This window comes from Cetorhinus maximus, chromosome 23, assembly GCF_964194155.1.
Source record: "Cetorhinus maximus chromosome 23, sCetMax3.hap1.1, whole genome shotgun sequence".
Classification (NCBI taxonomy): domain Eukaryota; kingdom Metazoa; phylum Chordata; class Chondrichthyes; order Lamniformes; family Cetorhinidae; genus Cetorhinus; species Cetorhinus maximus.
In genome coordinates this window covers 52,211,656-52,229,381 of record NC_135901.1, presented here as the reverse complement: position 1 = coordinate 52,229,381, position 17,726 = coordinate 52,211,656, and the positions used below count along the sequence as shown (strand labels likewise).

Sequence of the window (17,726 nt, the reverse complement as noted above, 5' to 3'; positions counted from 1 at the left end):
CGAATGGACAGATGTCCAATGGGGACATAAGGGGACTTCTTGCTAATGTCGGGATTACAAGGTTAGACATTATTTTTACATTTATTTTTTTAACAATTTGCTGATTTTTGATGGAAAGGGAGGCAGTGAGAAGGAGCTAGAAAGTCGAGAAGGTCAGAGGAAGTGCACTTGTGGTGTGGGGTGGGAGGGGAATAACAGAGGAACCAGGTATGGGTACAGACCATTTTTACATAGGCATGAACGTACAGGATGGAAATTATAAACAAGGGAACATGGTTCATTCTGTCATGATCAATGCTGTAATGTCTACAAAATACTCCAAACATACGGGAGAAACTTGTATCGATGAGATGTCTTTGGGGCACTCCTGTATCCCCATATTTGTCGTTAATGTTGCTTTTCCATCACACAGCTGACTCATGTCGAGTGTTTTAGATTCTCCACAACACCCTTCTGTCGGTTCATTCACTGAAACCACGGACTCTCCTTGTTCTAACGGTGACATTCTCTGTCTGCCCGGTTATTTCTTGAAGTCAGTCAGCCCTTGAATTGTTTGTACATTGTTTCATCATGTCCCACCCAGCTGGCCACCAGTGCAGAGGCATTGGAGGAGGACGGTTTGGTCCACGTTGTTAGAGGCTGTGGACAGGCCGAGAAGGACAATGAGGGAGTTTTCCTTTGTCACATTCACATCGGGTGTCATTGGTGACTTTGGGAAGAGCTATTTTGATACCGTGACAGGGACAGAGATCTTATTGGAGGGATTTAAACCATGGAGTTCTGGGAAATGTGGACATGGATTTGGGAGGTGATCAGGACTTTGGAGAGCGAAAGGAGGTTGGAGCTGGAGGGGGAGTTTAATAGGATAGTGGGGTCAAGTGTTGGTTTTATTGAGGACAGGTGATGATGGCAGATTTGAAGGAGAGACGGGCAGTAGCAGGAGAGAGAGAACCATTAATATCAGTGAACATGGGGAAATTGGGTGATCAGCAGTTTAGCGGGAATAGGGTCGATGGAGCAGGAGGTGGGTCTCATGGGCAAAGTGAGCTCTGAGAGGGCAGGAAGGGGAGATGGGAGAGAAACTGGAGAAAGATGTGGGTTCAGAGCTCAGACGTGGGGGATCTTTAGAGACAGTTTGTCCCGATGGGCTAGTGGAAGGGAGGGAAGCAGCAGAGGCACCTGATCAGATTGTCTCAATCTTAGTGACAAAGAAGCTCCATGAGCTCCTCACACTTGTTACTGGAGGTGAGGATGGACGAGACAGGGGAGAGGGAGAGCACTTTAAAAGGAACTAATGTCTTAGGGATAGTAAAAAGGTTCAACATCATCTATTTAATAGAAAGCTTAATGATTTTATTTTTATCCAGAACATTAACACCTATAACTGGGCTGGAGTTTACTAACATCAGCAGAAACAGACCCCAGTGAAACATGGTTCAGTTGCAAAACTCAATCACTGTAGTTACTCATGAACCTGCTGGTGTCTCAGCAGGTTGGATGACTGAGTGAATCCTTTCCCACACTCAAAGCAGGTGAATGGTCTCTCCCCAGTGTGAACTCGCTGGTGTTTCAGGAGGTTGGATGACTGAGTAAACCCCTTCCCACACACGGAGCAGGTAAAAGGCTTCTCCCCAGTGTGAACTCGCTGGTGTGAAATAAGATTAGCTGATCGCCTGAACCCAGTGCCACAGTGAGAGCACCTGAAAGGTCTCTCGTCAGTGTGAACACGTTGATGGGAAATCAGGTCCCCGGAACATTTATAGCACTTCCTGCAGTCTGGACATTGAAAAGGTCTCTCCTCACTGTGAACTCGCTGGTGAGTCAACAGATGGGATGAATCAGTGAATCCCTTCCCACATTCCGAACAGGTGAAATGCCTCTCTCCAGTGTGACCATGCTGGTGTCTCAGCAGGTTGGATGACTGAGTGAATCCCTTCCCACACTTGGAACAGATAAATGGCTTCTCCCCAGTGTGAATTCGTTGGTGCACAGTCAGAAGAGATGATTGCCTGAACCCACTCCAACAGTAAGAGCAGCTGAACAGTCTCTCGTCAGTGTGAACACGTTGATGGGACATCAGTTCCCAGGAACCTTTGTAGCACTTCCCACAGTCTGGGCATTTAAAAGGTCTCTCGTCAGTGTGAACTCGCTGGTGTTTCAGTAAGTAGGATGAACGAGTGAATCCCTTCCCACACTCGGAGCAGATGAACGGTCTCTCTGCTGTTTGACTGCACCGATGTATTTCCATGCAATTGAATCCCTTCCCACGGTCCCCACATTTCCACGGTTTCTCCCTGTTGGGACTGCATTTATGTCCTGCCAGATTACATGATTGGCTGAAGCCTTGTCCACACACACAACACGTATATAGTTTCTCCCCACTGTGAATGATGCTTTTTCCTTCCATGTTCAAAATCCAATGATATTCAGGCTATGATAAACTGTGCAACTCCTCCAGATCCTGATGTGATGTTTGGTTTCAGCTTCCTGACTGCAAATCCTCTCCTTCTAATAACCTGTGGAATTGATTTAAAACGGAAAAAGGGAGTGAGAGAGAACCCACAGAAACACAAAGGCAGGTTGTGAAATTGAGCTGAATGAATCTGGGAATTTGTGGGGCCGGCACGAGGAAAAAGTGATCACGAAAGATGCTGGATTGTCACAAAAACTCAACTGGTTCACTAAGGTCCACCAGAGAAAGGACCTTCTACACAGTCTGTGCCCATATATTCCAAAATTGTGCCTGAACACCAAGGTCTAGGCCATAGGTGCAGGAGTCCTAACACTGACTCCTGGGGAAATCCACTTTCAACCTTCCTCCATTCTGAAAAATCACTATTCTCTGTTTCCTGTCACTCAGTCAATTTTGTACCCATGTTGCTGCTGCCCATTTTGTTCTATGAGCTATAACTTTGCTCACAAGTCTGTTATGTGGCACTTTACCTAATGCCATTTGGAAGACCATGTACACCACATTAACAGCATTACCCTCATCAACCACACTGTTATCTCTTGAAAAACCTTAAGCAAGTTCGTTTATCATGATTTTCCCTTAACAAACCTGTGCTGGCTTTCCTGAATTAGCCCACATTTGCTTAAGTGACTATTAATTTTGTCCAGAATTATCACCCCCAAGATTAAACTGACTGGTCTGATAGTTGCTGGGCTTATCATTACACCCTTTTTGAACAACGGGGTATGATTTGCAATTCTCCTGTCCTCTGTCACCACTCATGGGTCTGAATAAGATTGGAATAATATGGTCAGTGCCTCCACAATTTCCACTCTGAATTCCCTCATTATCCTTGGATACATCTCATCCAATCCTGGTGCCTTGTCAACTTTATCAGACAGCCTATATAATACCTTCTCCTTATCAATATTAAACACCACAAGTGTTTGAACTACCTCCTCTTTAACCATGACCTGTGCAGCATCATCTTCTTTGGTAAAGACAGATGCCAAATATTCATTTATACCTCATCCATACCCCCTGTCCCAATGGGTAAATCACCTTTTTTAAAATCCCTAATCAGCCCCTTTCTCCTTTTACCGGCCTGTTACTAGGTATCAGCCAGAGAAAGCGTTTTGATTTCCTTCCATGTTAGCTGCCAGTCTCTTCTCATACTCTCTCTTTGCTTCTCGTACTTTCTTTTTCCAATTTCTCTCTGAATATTCTTTCTTTATCCTGTCTCTCGGTTGTATTAGCCACCTGATATCTCTGTTAGCAGACTTATTCATCTTCATCTTAATATCTTCTCTTATTTAGTGAGCTGTGGATATGTTAGCCACACCTTCCTCATTTGTAAGAATATGTCATTACTATGTCTGATCTGTTTCCTCTTTAAGGCAGCCCATTCCTCAATTACAGTTTCTCCTGCCAACCTTTGATTCCACTTTACTGGGTCAGGTCCATTCTCACCCTATTGAAGTTGGCTTTCCCCAGTTAATTATTCTTTCTCCTACAAGTAACCCTTGCCCACAGAAAGACAGGCCAACTGTTTACCTTCCAGATTTAAAGGCCGATGATATTCAGGTTCTCACGAATCGAGTGACTCTGCCAGATCTGAATTGATGTTTGATTTGAGTTTCCCATCTGTCAACCCTCCACTTCTAAGATCCAGTATCAGAAATTTACAAAAACATTAACCGTCAGTCCAAGATAGAAATTGAGAAGAGACAAAGATTTCTCTTGGTTTGAGTTTGCTGTGTATAAACCCTCCTCTTCTAACCCCCTGTAAAAGGAATTTCCAAAATCCATCCCTGTCAGTCCAGGATAGAAATGCACAATATCCTCTCCTCCTGCTACCTGGAACAGGATAGCCGCGCATGCGCCCAGCTGCACATTGCCCCAGTGAAGATGGCGGTTGTTAACTCGGGCCTGTCTCCGAGAGGATACCAGAGTTGTCTCCTCTCCATTCGGTGTAACCGCAGGACCGGTAGCTTCTTATTCAAGATTTCAGACCTTCACAGGGTCTTCATGAAGCCTCCCCGCCCACTCCGGTACCTCCATCCCTCCCCCACTCACCGGCTCCTTTTACTCGCCTGTGTTCGCCATTTCTCAGCGTCTTCCACCAGCTCCAGGTACCGATGGTACTGCGCATGCTCCAGTCAGAGATCGCAATGCGCATGTATGTCACTGCCATCTACTGCGCCTGCGCGAGGACCGCCTGTCGTGAGGATAGAGCACATTCTGCCCCCCACTGAATCCTGGGTAAACGTACCGCAATTGAAAGGTTTTTTCTGATCAGATAATTATGTTTTATGATCCGATGATGATTGGCGCCATAGGGCCAATATATAAAATTATTAATATTGATATGGCAACCATAGTGCACCATAGTTCTGTCCTGGGTGTAATTAACAACAGAACAAATCCTGACCGTTAGATCTGAACTCACTGGAGTCTCAGCAGCGACGCAGACAAGTGATTTTTCTTCCCATATTCTGACTACTGAAACTCTGTCTTGTCAGTTGGAATGTAGCAATTGTGGATCCAATCCTTTGACCTTCTAAAACTGGAGTGTTAGCAGGTGGGCAGTGAGCAAAGGGTTGCATACATGAAGTATCTGAATGGTCTCCCACAGGTATGACTGTGCTGCTGTGTCAGAAAATGGAATAACGAGGTGAATCCATTTCCACATTCAGCTGGTGTGATTTCATGGTGTGATTTTGCAACATGAGTTTCAGCTCACACTGGGATCTCAAACCCTTCTGAGAATGAGCTCTACATTCTCAACCACAGTTAGAGAAAGGTGGTGCTGTAAATCTGAAATAAAAAAACAAAATATTGGAATTTTCAGCAGATCTGGCAGTGTCTGTGAAGAGTGAAAGATGTATTTAAATTTCAGGGCTGTGACTTTCCATCAGAACTGCACTGCATCAGTGAGCAGACTTGAAAACTTATCTCTATTTCTCAATTCACAGATTCTCCTGGATGTGCTGAGTATTTCCATGATTTTCTGCTTTTATCTCTGATTGAAGAAGTTGCATGTGAATTGTGCATTAGATTTACTGATGACTAACGTATATTTATTCTCAACCATCTACAAGTGGAAAACTCTTCCACTCGTCTACCCTGTCAACCCCTTTCATTATCTTAAAGGCCTTAGTCAAGTCATCCCTCGCTTTCTTTTCCAGAGAAAAACTTTTCAATCTGTTAAATCTTTGTGAATTTGACATATTTTCCAATTCTGGCATCATTCCAGTAAATCTTTTTTGCAGCATCCCCACTGCTTCGCTCCTTCCTATAACATAGAGGCAGAGCTAATCTGAGCATCAAAGTCACATTGTCCCAAATTCCTGTATGTTGTAAGGATCATTATGGCAGTGGGAGAGGGGACTGTAGTTTCGAGCTGTTATTCACCATCCCCTGTTTCAGCCATTCTCCCATTAGCTGAAAATAAGATTAGATGAAATGAGCAGATCTAATGAGCCGGCCTGTGACATTATGAATCAATTACAAAGTTGTCTCTCAGCCTTACAGTGAAGCAGAGGGTATTTTTCATTCTAAATTTACTAATTATGCCATTAAGAATACCTGTCAGAGAATGACTAGATTTCAGCATGGGGCCAGTGTAAAGCTCATTTAACATGATTACCAAGCAGTGAAGAGGTGAATTTGTAATTCACATGCACCTTGTTTGTGCATTTCCCAGATTAATAGTTGCACTGAGTCTGTTGTTCTCCATCTTGATATGTTCAAGATGGAAATCCATAAATATTTGGGCACTAAGGGATATGGTGATAGGATGGGAAAGTGGAGTTGAGCTGGAAGAACATTTAATGGGGGAGCAGGCTCAAGGGGCCTTTTAGTCCAACTCTGCTCCTATTTCTTGTGTTCTTATGAACATCACTGTGAATCATTTCCATTCAAGCACAGCAGATGCAGCAGCACCCACCCACCTCCTCCCTTCCCTCATTCCAGGGCCCAAAACACTTTCCAAGGGGCACAGTGATTTACTGGTACTTCTTGCTATTCAGTATTGTCTATTCACTGACCACAGTGCGGTTTTCTCTACATTGAGGAGATTAAATCCCAATTGGGTAACTGCTTTGTGGAACATCGCCTTTCAGTCTCCATGTGTGACCCTGAGGTTCTGGTCATTTACCAGTTTAATCTCCACCCACTCCCACTCTGACCTCGACCTCCTGCACTGTTCCTATGAAGCTCAATGGAAGCTCGAGGAACAGCAGCCCATCTTTCATTGGACACTTTACATCCTTCTGGACTCAACATTCATTTTGACAATTTCAGATCATAACCACTGCTCCCATTTTTTCTGACAGTAGGTGCTGGTAATGGTTCTTCTTTTACCATTTATCCCTCCTCTGGGCCTGTGTTGTTTCTCCACTTGTCCCATTAGTTTATTTCCTTGTCTCATTATCACCCAATGCTGCCTTGCACCATCATCCCCTTTGTCATTTAATCACGAGTTCATGCTCGGACAAGAGGGATCTTTAGAGATAGTTTGTCCCGGTGGGCTAGTGGGAGGGAGGGAAGCAGCAGAGGCAGCTGATCAGATTGTCTCAATCTTAGTGACAAAGAAGCTCCATGAGCTCCTCGCACTTGTTGCTGGAGGTGAGGGTGGAGGAGACAGGGGAGAGGGAGAGCCCTTCAAAAGGAACTAACTTGTGCTAGAAATATCAAAACGACTCAACTGTTCATCGCAAAGCTGATTTATTCCAATTTTATACAGAATCTGTAACTGGGCTGGAGTTTATTAACATCAAAAAGGAACTAACTTGTTAAAAATAGTAAAAAGGTTCAACACATTGTGTTTTACACAATGCTGATTTATTTGACTTTTATCTAAGTGGGCTGGAGTTTATTAATGTCTACAGAAACACACGATTAATGAACATAATTCAGTCCTGAATGTTATTAAGAGCAAAATCCCATCACGACAGCTACTTGTGAACTTGCTGGTGTCTCAGCAGGTCGGATGACTGACTGAATCCCTTCCCACATTCGGAGCAGGTAAATGGCCTCTCTCCAGTGTGAACTCTCTGGTGCAACAGCAGGTTGGATGACTGACTGAATCCCTTCCCACATTCGGAGCAGGTAAATGGCCTCTCTCCAGTGTGAACTCTGTGGTGTCTCAGCAGGTGGGATGACTGAATGAATCCCTTCCCACATTCGGAGCAGGTAAATGGCCTCTCTCCAGTGTGAACTCTCTGGTGCAGCAGCAGGCTGGATGACTGAATGAATCCGTTCCCACACCTGGAACAGGTGAACGGTCTCTCTCCAGTGTGGACTCGCTGGTGTGCGATGAGTTGAGATGATCGTCTGAACCCAGTCCCACAGTGAGAGCACCTGAACGGTCTCTCATCATTGTGAACACGTTGATGGGACTTTAGTTCCACAGAACTTTTGAAGCACGTCTCACACTGTGGGCATTTAAAAGGTCTCTCATTTGTGTTAACTTGCTGGTGTCCCATGAGGTTGGCTAATTGAGTGAATCCCTTCCCACGCTCAGAGCAAGTGAATGATCTCTCCCCAGTGTGAGTGCACCAATGAGATCCCAGTTCCAATGGGGATTTGAATATCTTCCCACAGTCCCCACATTTCCATGGTTTCTCTCCATTGTGACTGCATTTATGCTCCGTCAGGTCAGATGATTGGATGAAGCCTCGTCCACACACAGAACACGTGTACGGTTTCTCCCCACTGTGAACGGTGCTTTTTCCTTCCATGTTCAAAATCTGAAGATACTCAGTTTGAGATAAATTAAGCGATTCCATCAGATCCTGATGTGATGTTTGGTTTCAGTTTCCCGACTGCAAATCCTCCCCCTCTAATCCCCTGTGGAATTGATTTAAAACAGAAAAAGGGGAGTGAGAGAGAACCCACAAAAACACAAAGGCAGGTTGTGAAATTGAGCTGAATGAATCTGGGAATTTGTGGGGCCGGCACTGGGAAAAAGTGACCATGAAAACTGCTGGATCGTCATAAAAACCCAACTGGTTCACTAATGTCCTTCAGGGGAGGGAACCTGCCACTCGGTCTGGGCCTACACAAGACTCTGGCCTCTATAAGAACATACGAAATAGGAACAAGAGAAGTCCTAACACCCCATCGAGCCTGCTCCACCATTCAATACGATCGTGGCTGATCTTGGGCTTGAACTCCACTTTCCCACCCGCTCCCCATATCCCTCGACTCCCTGAGAGACCAAAAATCTGTCCATCTCAGCCGGAAATATATTCAATGATGGAGCATCCACAACTCGCTGGGCTGGAGAATTCAATGTGACAGAGAGAGAAAGAGAGAGGAGTGGGAGAGACAGAGAGAAGGTTACTAAACAAAGCACAGGATGTCAATAAACAGAATTCAAGTGCATGGGATTCGGGTAATATCCTGTTATAGTTTGAGAATTGGTGAAAAGACAGAAAACAGAGAGTCGGAATAAATGTCTCATTCTCAGGATGACAGGCTGTTTTTGTGGGATACTGCAAGGATCAGTGCTTGGCCCACAGCCATTCACAAACTATACAAATGATTTGAAGGCACTCATTTAAGCAGCACCTAAATTTTCACATTCTCATCCTTGTTTTCCTCCATGGTTGTGATCATTCCCATCTCTGTAACCTCCTCCAGCCTCACAATCCCCCCGAGATATCTGCTCTTCTTGAATTCGAGAATAACTGATTTTTATAATTCCATCACTGGTTGCCATTCTGTCAGTTTCCAAGACTCTAGAATTCCCTCCCTAAACCTCTCTGCCTCTCTACCTCATTTGCTTCCTTTAAGATATTCCTTCAGACCGACCTCTTTGACCAAATTATTGGCCACCTGCCCGAGTATCTCCTTGGTTTCTAACATTTCTGTGAAATGTCTTGGTAAACTATATAACAATAAATGTGCGATATGAACACAAATTGTTGTTGTTGATTTGGACATATATCAATGTCCCTTCCTCATCGCTGGGTGAATAACCTGTAGCTCCTTACCTACCAGCATTGTGCCAGCACCTTCACCACACGGACTTAATTAGTAATGGGTTGAAAGGTTATGGGGAGAGGGAGGGAAATTGGAGTTGCGGCCAAAATGAGATCAGCCATGATCATAATGAATGGTGGGGCAGGCTCGAGGGGCTGAATTGCCCACTCCTGCTTCTAGTTCTTATGTTCTTATGTTCAAGGATCTATGGACATGCACACCAAGGGTCTGTACTTCCTCAGGTCCTACCATTTATCATGTACTCCCTTGCCTAGTTAGTCCTCCAAAAATGCATCACCTCACACTTTTTGGGATTAAATTCCATTTTCCACTGTTCTGCCCATCTGACCAGCCCGTCTATATTGTCCTGTTGTCTAAGGGTTTCCTCCTCGCTAGTTACCACAATAGTGATTTTTTTGTGTTACCTGTGAACTTACTGATCATACCTCCTACATTCATATCTACATCATTAATGTCCACTTAAAACAACAAGGGACCCAGCACCCAACCCTGCAGTACGCCACTGGACACAGGCTTCCAGTCACAAAAACAGCCTTTGGCCATCACCCTCTGCCTCCTGACACTGAGCTAATTCTGGATCCAATTTGCCAAATTGCCCTGGATCACATGGGCTCTTACCTTCTGGACCTGTCTCCCAGGCCAGACCTTGTCAAAAGCCTTAGAGAATTCCATGTGGACTACATCAATTGAACTACCCTCATCTACACACCTCGTCACCTCCTCGAAAAATTCAATCAAATTTGTTAGACATGATCTCTCACCGACAAAGCCATGCTGACTATCCTTGATTAATTCTTGCCTCTCCTCATGGGGATTAATTCTGTCCCTCAGAACGTTTCCAAAAGTTTCCCTACCAGTGATGTTGGACTCACTGGCCTATTAGCTCCCTGGTTTATCCCCACCATTCTTCTTTAATAATGGTACCACATTAGCTGTCCTCCAGTCCTCTGGCACCCCTCCTGTGGCCAGAGAGGATTTGAAAATTAATGTCAGGGCCCCTGAAAGCTCCTCCCTTGCCTCCCACAACACCTGGGATACATCTCATCTGGGCCTGGGGATTAATACACTTTTAAGGCCCAATAAAACCGCTAATACCTCCTCCCTCTCAATACTCATTTGTTCAAGTATATCACAGTCCCCCTCCCTGATTTCTATACCTACATCGTCCTTCTGTATAGTTACTACAGATGCAAAGTACTCATTTAAAACCTCACCTACATCTTCCAGCTCCTCACACAGATTTCCATTTTGGTCCCTGATGGGCCCTAATCTTTCCCTGGTTATCCTCTTGCCCTGAATATACTTATAAAATGCCTTTGGATTTTAACTTATATAAGTTCTACCTATACGGCCTGATTTAAGGAACCTTCCAAGATACCATCCCTCCTTACTGCACTAATTGACTCCTTGATCAATATTGTGACACCACCATCTCTTTTACAACCTCCGCCCCCTTCCTGTCTCACCTGAAGATTCTATACCTCGGAATATTGAGCTGCCAGTCCTGCCCCTCCCTCAGCCATGTCACCGTGATAGCAATGATATCATATCCCCATGTGTTAATCAGCATCTGCAACTCATCTGCCTTCCTCACAACACTCCTCACATTAAAATAAATGTCATGCAGCCTTGCCATGTTGCCTTGTGCCTTAACTTGACTATGTACACCCTGCCTTCCAGACTGACTTGTTTTTTCTTATATCCTTGTATGTACATCACCCCCTACTATACCTCTACTCAGTATCCCACCCCCATGCCAGATTAGTTTAAGAGCCCACCGACAGCACTAGAAAATTTCCCCACACCTTTTAAAGGACTTCTCACACTTAAATTAAAAGGTCTCTTGTCAGTGAGAATGCGCTGGTGTCCCAGCAGTTCGGATGATGTCCTGGACCTCTTACCACACTGTGAGCAACTGAACAGCCTCTCGCCAGTGTGAATTCAATGTGTTTCAGCAGGTCAGTCCAAAGAGACAAATATTTCTCTTGGTTTGAGTTTGCTGTGTGTAAATCCTCCCCTTCTAACCCCCTGTAAAAGGAGTTTCCAAGCACTCAGTATAAACTGGGCTCCGGGAGTTTCTAATCCGGGTTTGGAGTCCTACACCGGGTGTTTGTGAACCCTCCCAGTCCACCCTCTGGCTCCATTCCTCTCCTGCACTCGGCCCTTTCTCACCCGCTGGACTTTAAATTCCACCGCAACAAAAACAAAAATACCTGGAAAAACTCAGCAGGTCTGACAGCGTCTGCTGAGAGGAACACAGTTAACGTCTCGAGTCCATATGACTCTTCAACAGAACTAAGTAAAAATAGAAGAGAGGTGAAATATCAGCTGGTTTAAGGGGGGGGGGTGGGACAAGTCGAGCTGGATATAGGGCCAGTGATAGGTGGAGATAACCAAAAGATGTCACAGACAAAAGTGCAAAGAGGTGTTGAAGGTGGTGATATTATCTAAGGAATGTGCTAATTAAGGGTAGAAAGCAGGACGAGCAAGGTACAGATAGACCTAGTGGGGGTGGGGTGAAGGGATTGAAATAGGCTAAAAGGTAGAGATAAAACAATGGATGGAAATACATTTAAAAATAATGGAAATAGGCGGGAAAAGAAAAATCTATATCAATTATTGGCAAAAATATTCTACCGCCTTCGTCCCGGTCCCCCGCCCACACTGCGCATGCTCCACTCCCAGCTGGCTCCGCCCCTCTCACTCCGATTGCCTGGAGGACCAGTTGCTCCCGCTCGGTCCTCCAACCACGCCCCATCTTCCTATTGGTCCGGACCTGCCGCCAATCATTCGGTGTCGAAACATGCGCAGTCCGTGGAACAGACGGGAGCTCCAGTGAACGGATTTAAAATGCGGGTTTTACAAAGACCGAGTGCAGATCCAGAACCGAAAATAAAAGCGTGAGCAGAGATAGGGCCGGCGGATGAATTTGGAAGCTTCATAAACTCACGGTACCGGCCCCAATCCCTCAATAAGAAGCCACCATCCCCGGGTTTGGTCGGCGCTGCGGGAGAAATGCCCTAGTTAACGGCCGCCATCTGTATAGGGGCAATGTGGAGATTGGCGCATGCGCGGCCGCCATCTTGATGGGTCAATGTGCTACAGGGCGCATGCGCAGCCGCCATCCTCACGGGGACAATGAGCAACAGCCCGAGGGAGACGTTCATAAAATGTGTGTTCACCAGGAGTTTTAGATCAGCAACAATAGAATTATAAACCCACAGTCATTCAGCAGCACAGAATTTAAGTATTGCTGAGAAAGGGAGACATATTGCTGATATTTCATGTTGCACTCCTCTGGACAGATGCAAAAAAAACAAATTTCTGAGCGAATAACAATTTGTGCCGCACAAGGAAAGGGTGTTGACTAGTTGGCCAGTCAGCTCTGATTGGTCAAGGCATTACCATGGAGAATTCACCAAGGAGCTATCATCCTCCATGCTTTTGTTTAATTCAACAAACGGCCCCATCCCTGGACATGCACCTTCTGTCTGCAGTGGACAGTTCCCTGTGTATGAATATATGCAGCTTCTAGCAAGCAAAAGTAAGCCACATTTTGAGCCCGACTTATAATCTTTGAAATTTGATGTTCTTGCGTCTGTCCTGATGAGTACAAGATAAAAGGTTTCAACAGAATGTCTCTTTTTTTAGCAATACTCAAGTGTCTTAAAGGGGGAAAATGTGGTAGACAGAGGGAGAGGTGTAGGGAGAGAATTTCAGAATTTGGGAACGAGGGAACTTAAGGCAAGGTCATTAATGCTGGAGCGATTAAAATGGTGATTGTACAAGCTATCAGAATTGGAACAGTGCAGATATCTCAGAGGGTTGTAGGGCTGGAGGAGATTACAGAGAAAGGGAGGGGCGAGGCCATGGAGGGATTTGAAAACAAGGATGAGAATTTTAAAATCAAACTGTTGCTTGACTGGGTTCCAAGACAGGTCAGGAAGCAAATGGGTGACAGAGGAACAGGACTTGCTATGAGTGAAAACGTGGACAGCAGACTTTTGGATGGCTTCACGCTTACGGAGAGTAGAATGTGGGAGACCAGCCAGGAGTGTGTTGGGATAGTCGTTCAAGTCTGGAGGTAACAACGGCAGTGATGAGGGTTTCAGCAGCAGATGCACTGAGACGGGGTGAGGGCGGGTGATGTTACAGAGGCGATCTTAGTGACGGCACCGATATGAGGTCAGAACCTGATCTTGAGATCAAATGTAACACCGAGGTTATCAACAGACTGGTTTAATCTCAGACTGTTCCCAGGGAGAAGGATGGAGTTGGTATCTAGGGAATGGAGATTGGAGCAGGGACTGAAAACAGTGTCTTCAGTCTTCTCAGTGTTTAATTGGAGTTAATTAGTCATCAGGAAGAGAAGCAGTAACCAGAATGGACCATGAGACTGATCCCAGGTTTAACTTAGTTAGAGAGGGAGAGAAGGAAGGAAGGAAACCCAGGGAGGTTTGGAGAAACCATCTTCACAATCGCTCATTAAATCTCCACACAGTAAGTTTTGGACACAAGGTTAATGTCTGCTAGTCTGTAAGGTCGGTCAGGGGGTTTCAGATTAATGTTTTGTCACGAGTAATGACTGAAGTGAATGATGAAACATATTGTTATCTTCAGTTGGATAAATTTGTAACAAAGATACAGGAAGAATTATCCAAAATTCTGTTTGGCTTCAGCACAGGGAGGATGGAGAGTGTGGGACAGGGATTTGCAGCTTTGGGAGAAGGAGACAGGAAATAATGTTCCATAGAAATGAGAATTGTCTGCTCTGAATTTCTATCCTGTTCTTATAGTGATCACTTTTGTAAACTCCTTTTACAGGGTATCGGAAGGGGAGGATTTACAGAGGGGGAACTCAAACCAAACATCACATCAAGATCTGACAGAGTCACTCGATTCATCAGGACCTGAATATTATTGTCTTTGAATGTCGAACGAGAAATATTTGTCTGTTCTGTCTGTGGGAAAAGATTTCAAACATCAGTGAGTCTGGAAAAGCACCGAGACACATACACCCCTGAATGAGAGTGTTCCAGTGAACTGACAGTGGAAAGAGCTTTAACCAGTTACACAGCCTGAAATAACATCACACCATTCACAGCAGGGGGACATTGTACACGTGTTCTATGTGTGGACAAGGATTCAACTGATCATCAAACCTGGAGAGACACAGGGACACCTGCACCATGGAGAAACCGTGGAAATGTGAGGACTGTGGGAAAGGATTCAGTTACCCATCCCAGCTGGAAATCCATCGACGCAGTCACACTGGGGAGAGGCCGTTCACCTGCTCCGAGTGTGGGAAGGGATTCACTCTGTCAGCCAACCTGCGAACACACCAGCGAATTCACACTGAGGAGAGACCATTCACCTGCTCTGAGTGTGGGAAGGGATTCACTCAGTCATCTAAGCTGCTGAGACACCAGCAGCTACACACTGGAGAGAGGCTGTTCACCGGCTCCGAGTGTGGGAAGAGTTTCAATCAGTCATCCCAACTGCTGATACACCAGCGGCTTCACAATGGGGAGAGGCCGTTCACCTGCTCTGAGTGTGGGAAGGGATTCACTCAGCCATCCGGCCTGCTGAGACACCAATGGTTTCATACTGGGGAAAGACCATTCACCTGGTCCGTGTGTGGGAAAGGATTCACTCAGTCATCCCACTTGCGAATACACCAGCGAATTCACACTGGAGAGAGACCATAAGAACATATGGAATAGGAACGGAAGCAGACCATTTGGCCTCTCAAGTTTGCTGTGCCATTCAATAAGATCATGGCTGATCTTCTTGTCTTTGAATTTCCACATTCCCATCTAACCTCGATAACTTTTGATTCGCTTGCCGAACAAGAATCTATCTACCTCTGTCCTAAAAATATTCAATGACCCCACCTCCACCGCCTTCTGAGGCAGAGAGTTCCCATTCGCACATCCCTCTGAGAGAAAAATTTCTCCTTATCTCTGTCCTAAAAGGGCGACCCCCTAATTTTGAAACGGTGCCCCCTAGTTCTGGACTCACCCACAAGAGGAAACATCCTTTCCACATCCACCTTGTCAAGGCCATTCAGGATCCTGTATACTTCAATCAAATCACTCCTCCCTCTTCTAAACTCCAGTGGAAACAAGCCCAGTCTGTCCAACCTTTCCTCATAAGACAGCCTATTCATTCCAGGTAACAATCTAGTGAACATTCTTTGAACCGCCTCCAATGCATTTATATCCTTCCTTAAATAAGGAGACCAAAACTGCACACAGTATTCCAGGTGCAGTCCTGTATAACTGAAGCATAACATCCTTACTTTTATGTTCAACCCCTCTCCTAACAAAGGATAGCATTCCATTAGCCTTATTAATTACTTGCTGACCTGCATACAAACTTTTTGTGACTCATTTACTAGAACACCTAGGTCCCTCTGCACCTCAGAATTATGCAGCCATTCTCCATTTAAGCAATACTCTGCTTTTTTGTTCTTCCTGCCAAAGTGACTAACTTCACATTTTCCCACATTTCACTCCATTTGCCAGATCTTTGGCCACTCATTCAACCTATCTACCTCCATCTGCAACCTCCTCATGTCCTCTTCACAACATACTTTTCTACCTACCTTTGTGCCATCTGCCAATTTCGCTACCACGTCTTCACTCCCCTCATCTAAGTCATTGATGTAAATCATAAAAAGTTCGAGGCCCGAGCACAGACCCCTGTGGGACTTCATTCATCACATCCTGCCAATCAGAAAAAGACCCATTTACACATACTCTCTGCTTTCTGCCAGCCAGCCAATCTCCTATCCATGCTAATAAGTTACCCCCTACACCATGCGCTTTTATTTTCCATAATAATCTTTGATGTGGCACCTTCTCAAATGCCTTCTGGAAATCCAAGTCCAGTACGGCTACAGGCTCCACTTTATCCACAGCGCATGTTACTCCTTCAAAAAAACTCAAATCAATTGGTTAAACATGATTTTCCTTTCATAAAACCATGCTGACTCTTCCCAATTGCCTTGAGCTTTTCTAAGTGCCCAGCTATAACCTCCTTAATGATTGATTCTGATAACTTCCCCCCGACGGACATCAAGCTAACTGGCCTATAGTTTCCTGTTTTCTGCCTCCCTCCCTTCTTGAATAGAGGGATTATATTTGCTGCTTTCCAATCTGACAGAACCTTTCCAGAATTGAGCGAATTTTGGAAAATTAACACCAGTGCACCGACTACTGCATTAGCCGCCTCTTTTAAGACCCTAGGATGTAGTTCATTGGGTCCCAGAGACTTGACATCGGCAGCTCCTTCAATTTGCTCAGTACCATTTCCCCAGTGATTTCAATTTCACCAAGTTCCTTTCTCCTGTCACCTTCTGATTTGCAGCTTTTACTGGAATGTTTTTTGTATCCTCTATATTGAACACAGAAGCAAAATATTATTCATTTCTTCCACCATTTCCTTAACTACTATTAACTCCCCACTGTCACCCTCTAGAGGACCAACACTCACTTTGCTCACTCTTTTCCTTTTTAAGCACCTGTAGAAACACTTGCTCTCCATTTTTATATTTCTAGCAAACTTACTCTCACACTCTAATTTCTTTCTCCTGATTAACCTTTCAGCCATTTTCGACTGTTCTTTAAATTCTGTCCAATCATCTGTCCTGCTGCTCATCTTTGCAGAGTTGTATTCTTTTTCCTTCAGCTGATGCTTTCCTTAACTTCTTTAGTTAACCACAGATGATGGGTCCTCCCTTTATAATTTTTCTTTATGGTCGGGATGTACTCATTCTGAATACTTTGAAATATCCCTTTAAATGTCCGCCACTGCTCCTCGATTGATCTATCCTCTAGCTTAGTTTCCCAGTTCACTTCAGCTAGCTCAGCTTTCATCCCCACATAGTTGCCCTTATTTAAGTTTAAGATACTAGTCTTTGACCCACTCTTCTCCCTTTCAAACTGGATGTAAAATTCAACCATATTGTGCTCGTTGCTACCTAGCAGTGCCCTTACTCTGAGGCCATTAATTAATCCTGTTACATTACACAATACCACGTCAAATATAACCTGCTCTCTGATTGGCTCCTGAACATGCTGCTCTAAAAAACTATCTCAAAAGCATTCTAAGAACTCCTCATCCAGGCTATTACTGCCAATCTGATACTTCCAGTTATTGTGTAGATTAAAATCACCCATGATTATTGCCGTCGCTTTATCACAAGCACACAATACTTTCTCTTGAATACTTTGTCCTACACTATGGCTGCTGTTAGGGG

At 44.8% G+C, this 17,726-nt stretch overlaps 1 protein-coding gene across 1 annotated transcript in view; it reads right to left on the bottom strand.

Moving 5' to 3' along the window:
• The window catches only part of LOC144698035 (uncharacterized), a 113,265-nt gene that overhangs the window by 34,188 nt on the left and 61,351 nt on the right, over window positions 1-17,726 (bottom strand). Inside the window, exons 3-5 of the mRNA XM_078569973.1 lie at window positions 7,451-7,870; window positions 3,870-3,874; window positions 1,475-1,665 (exon numbers count right to left, since the gene is read on the bottom strand). Coding sequence (XP_078426099.1) covers window positions 1,475-1,665; window positions 3,870-3,874; window positions 7,451-7,870 — 616 coding nt within the window. The remainder of the gene's footprint in view (window positions 1-1,474; window positions 1,666-3,869; window positions 3,875-7,450; window positions 7,871-17,726) is intronic.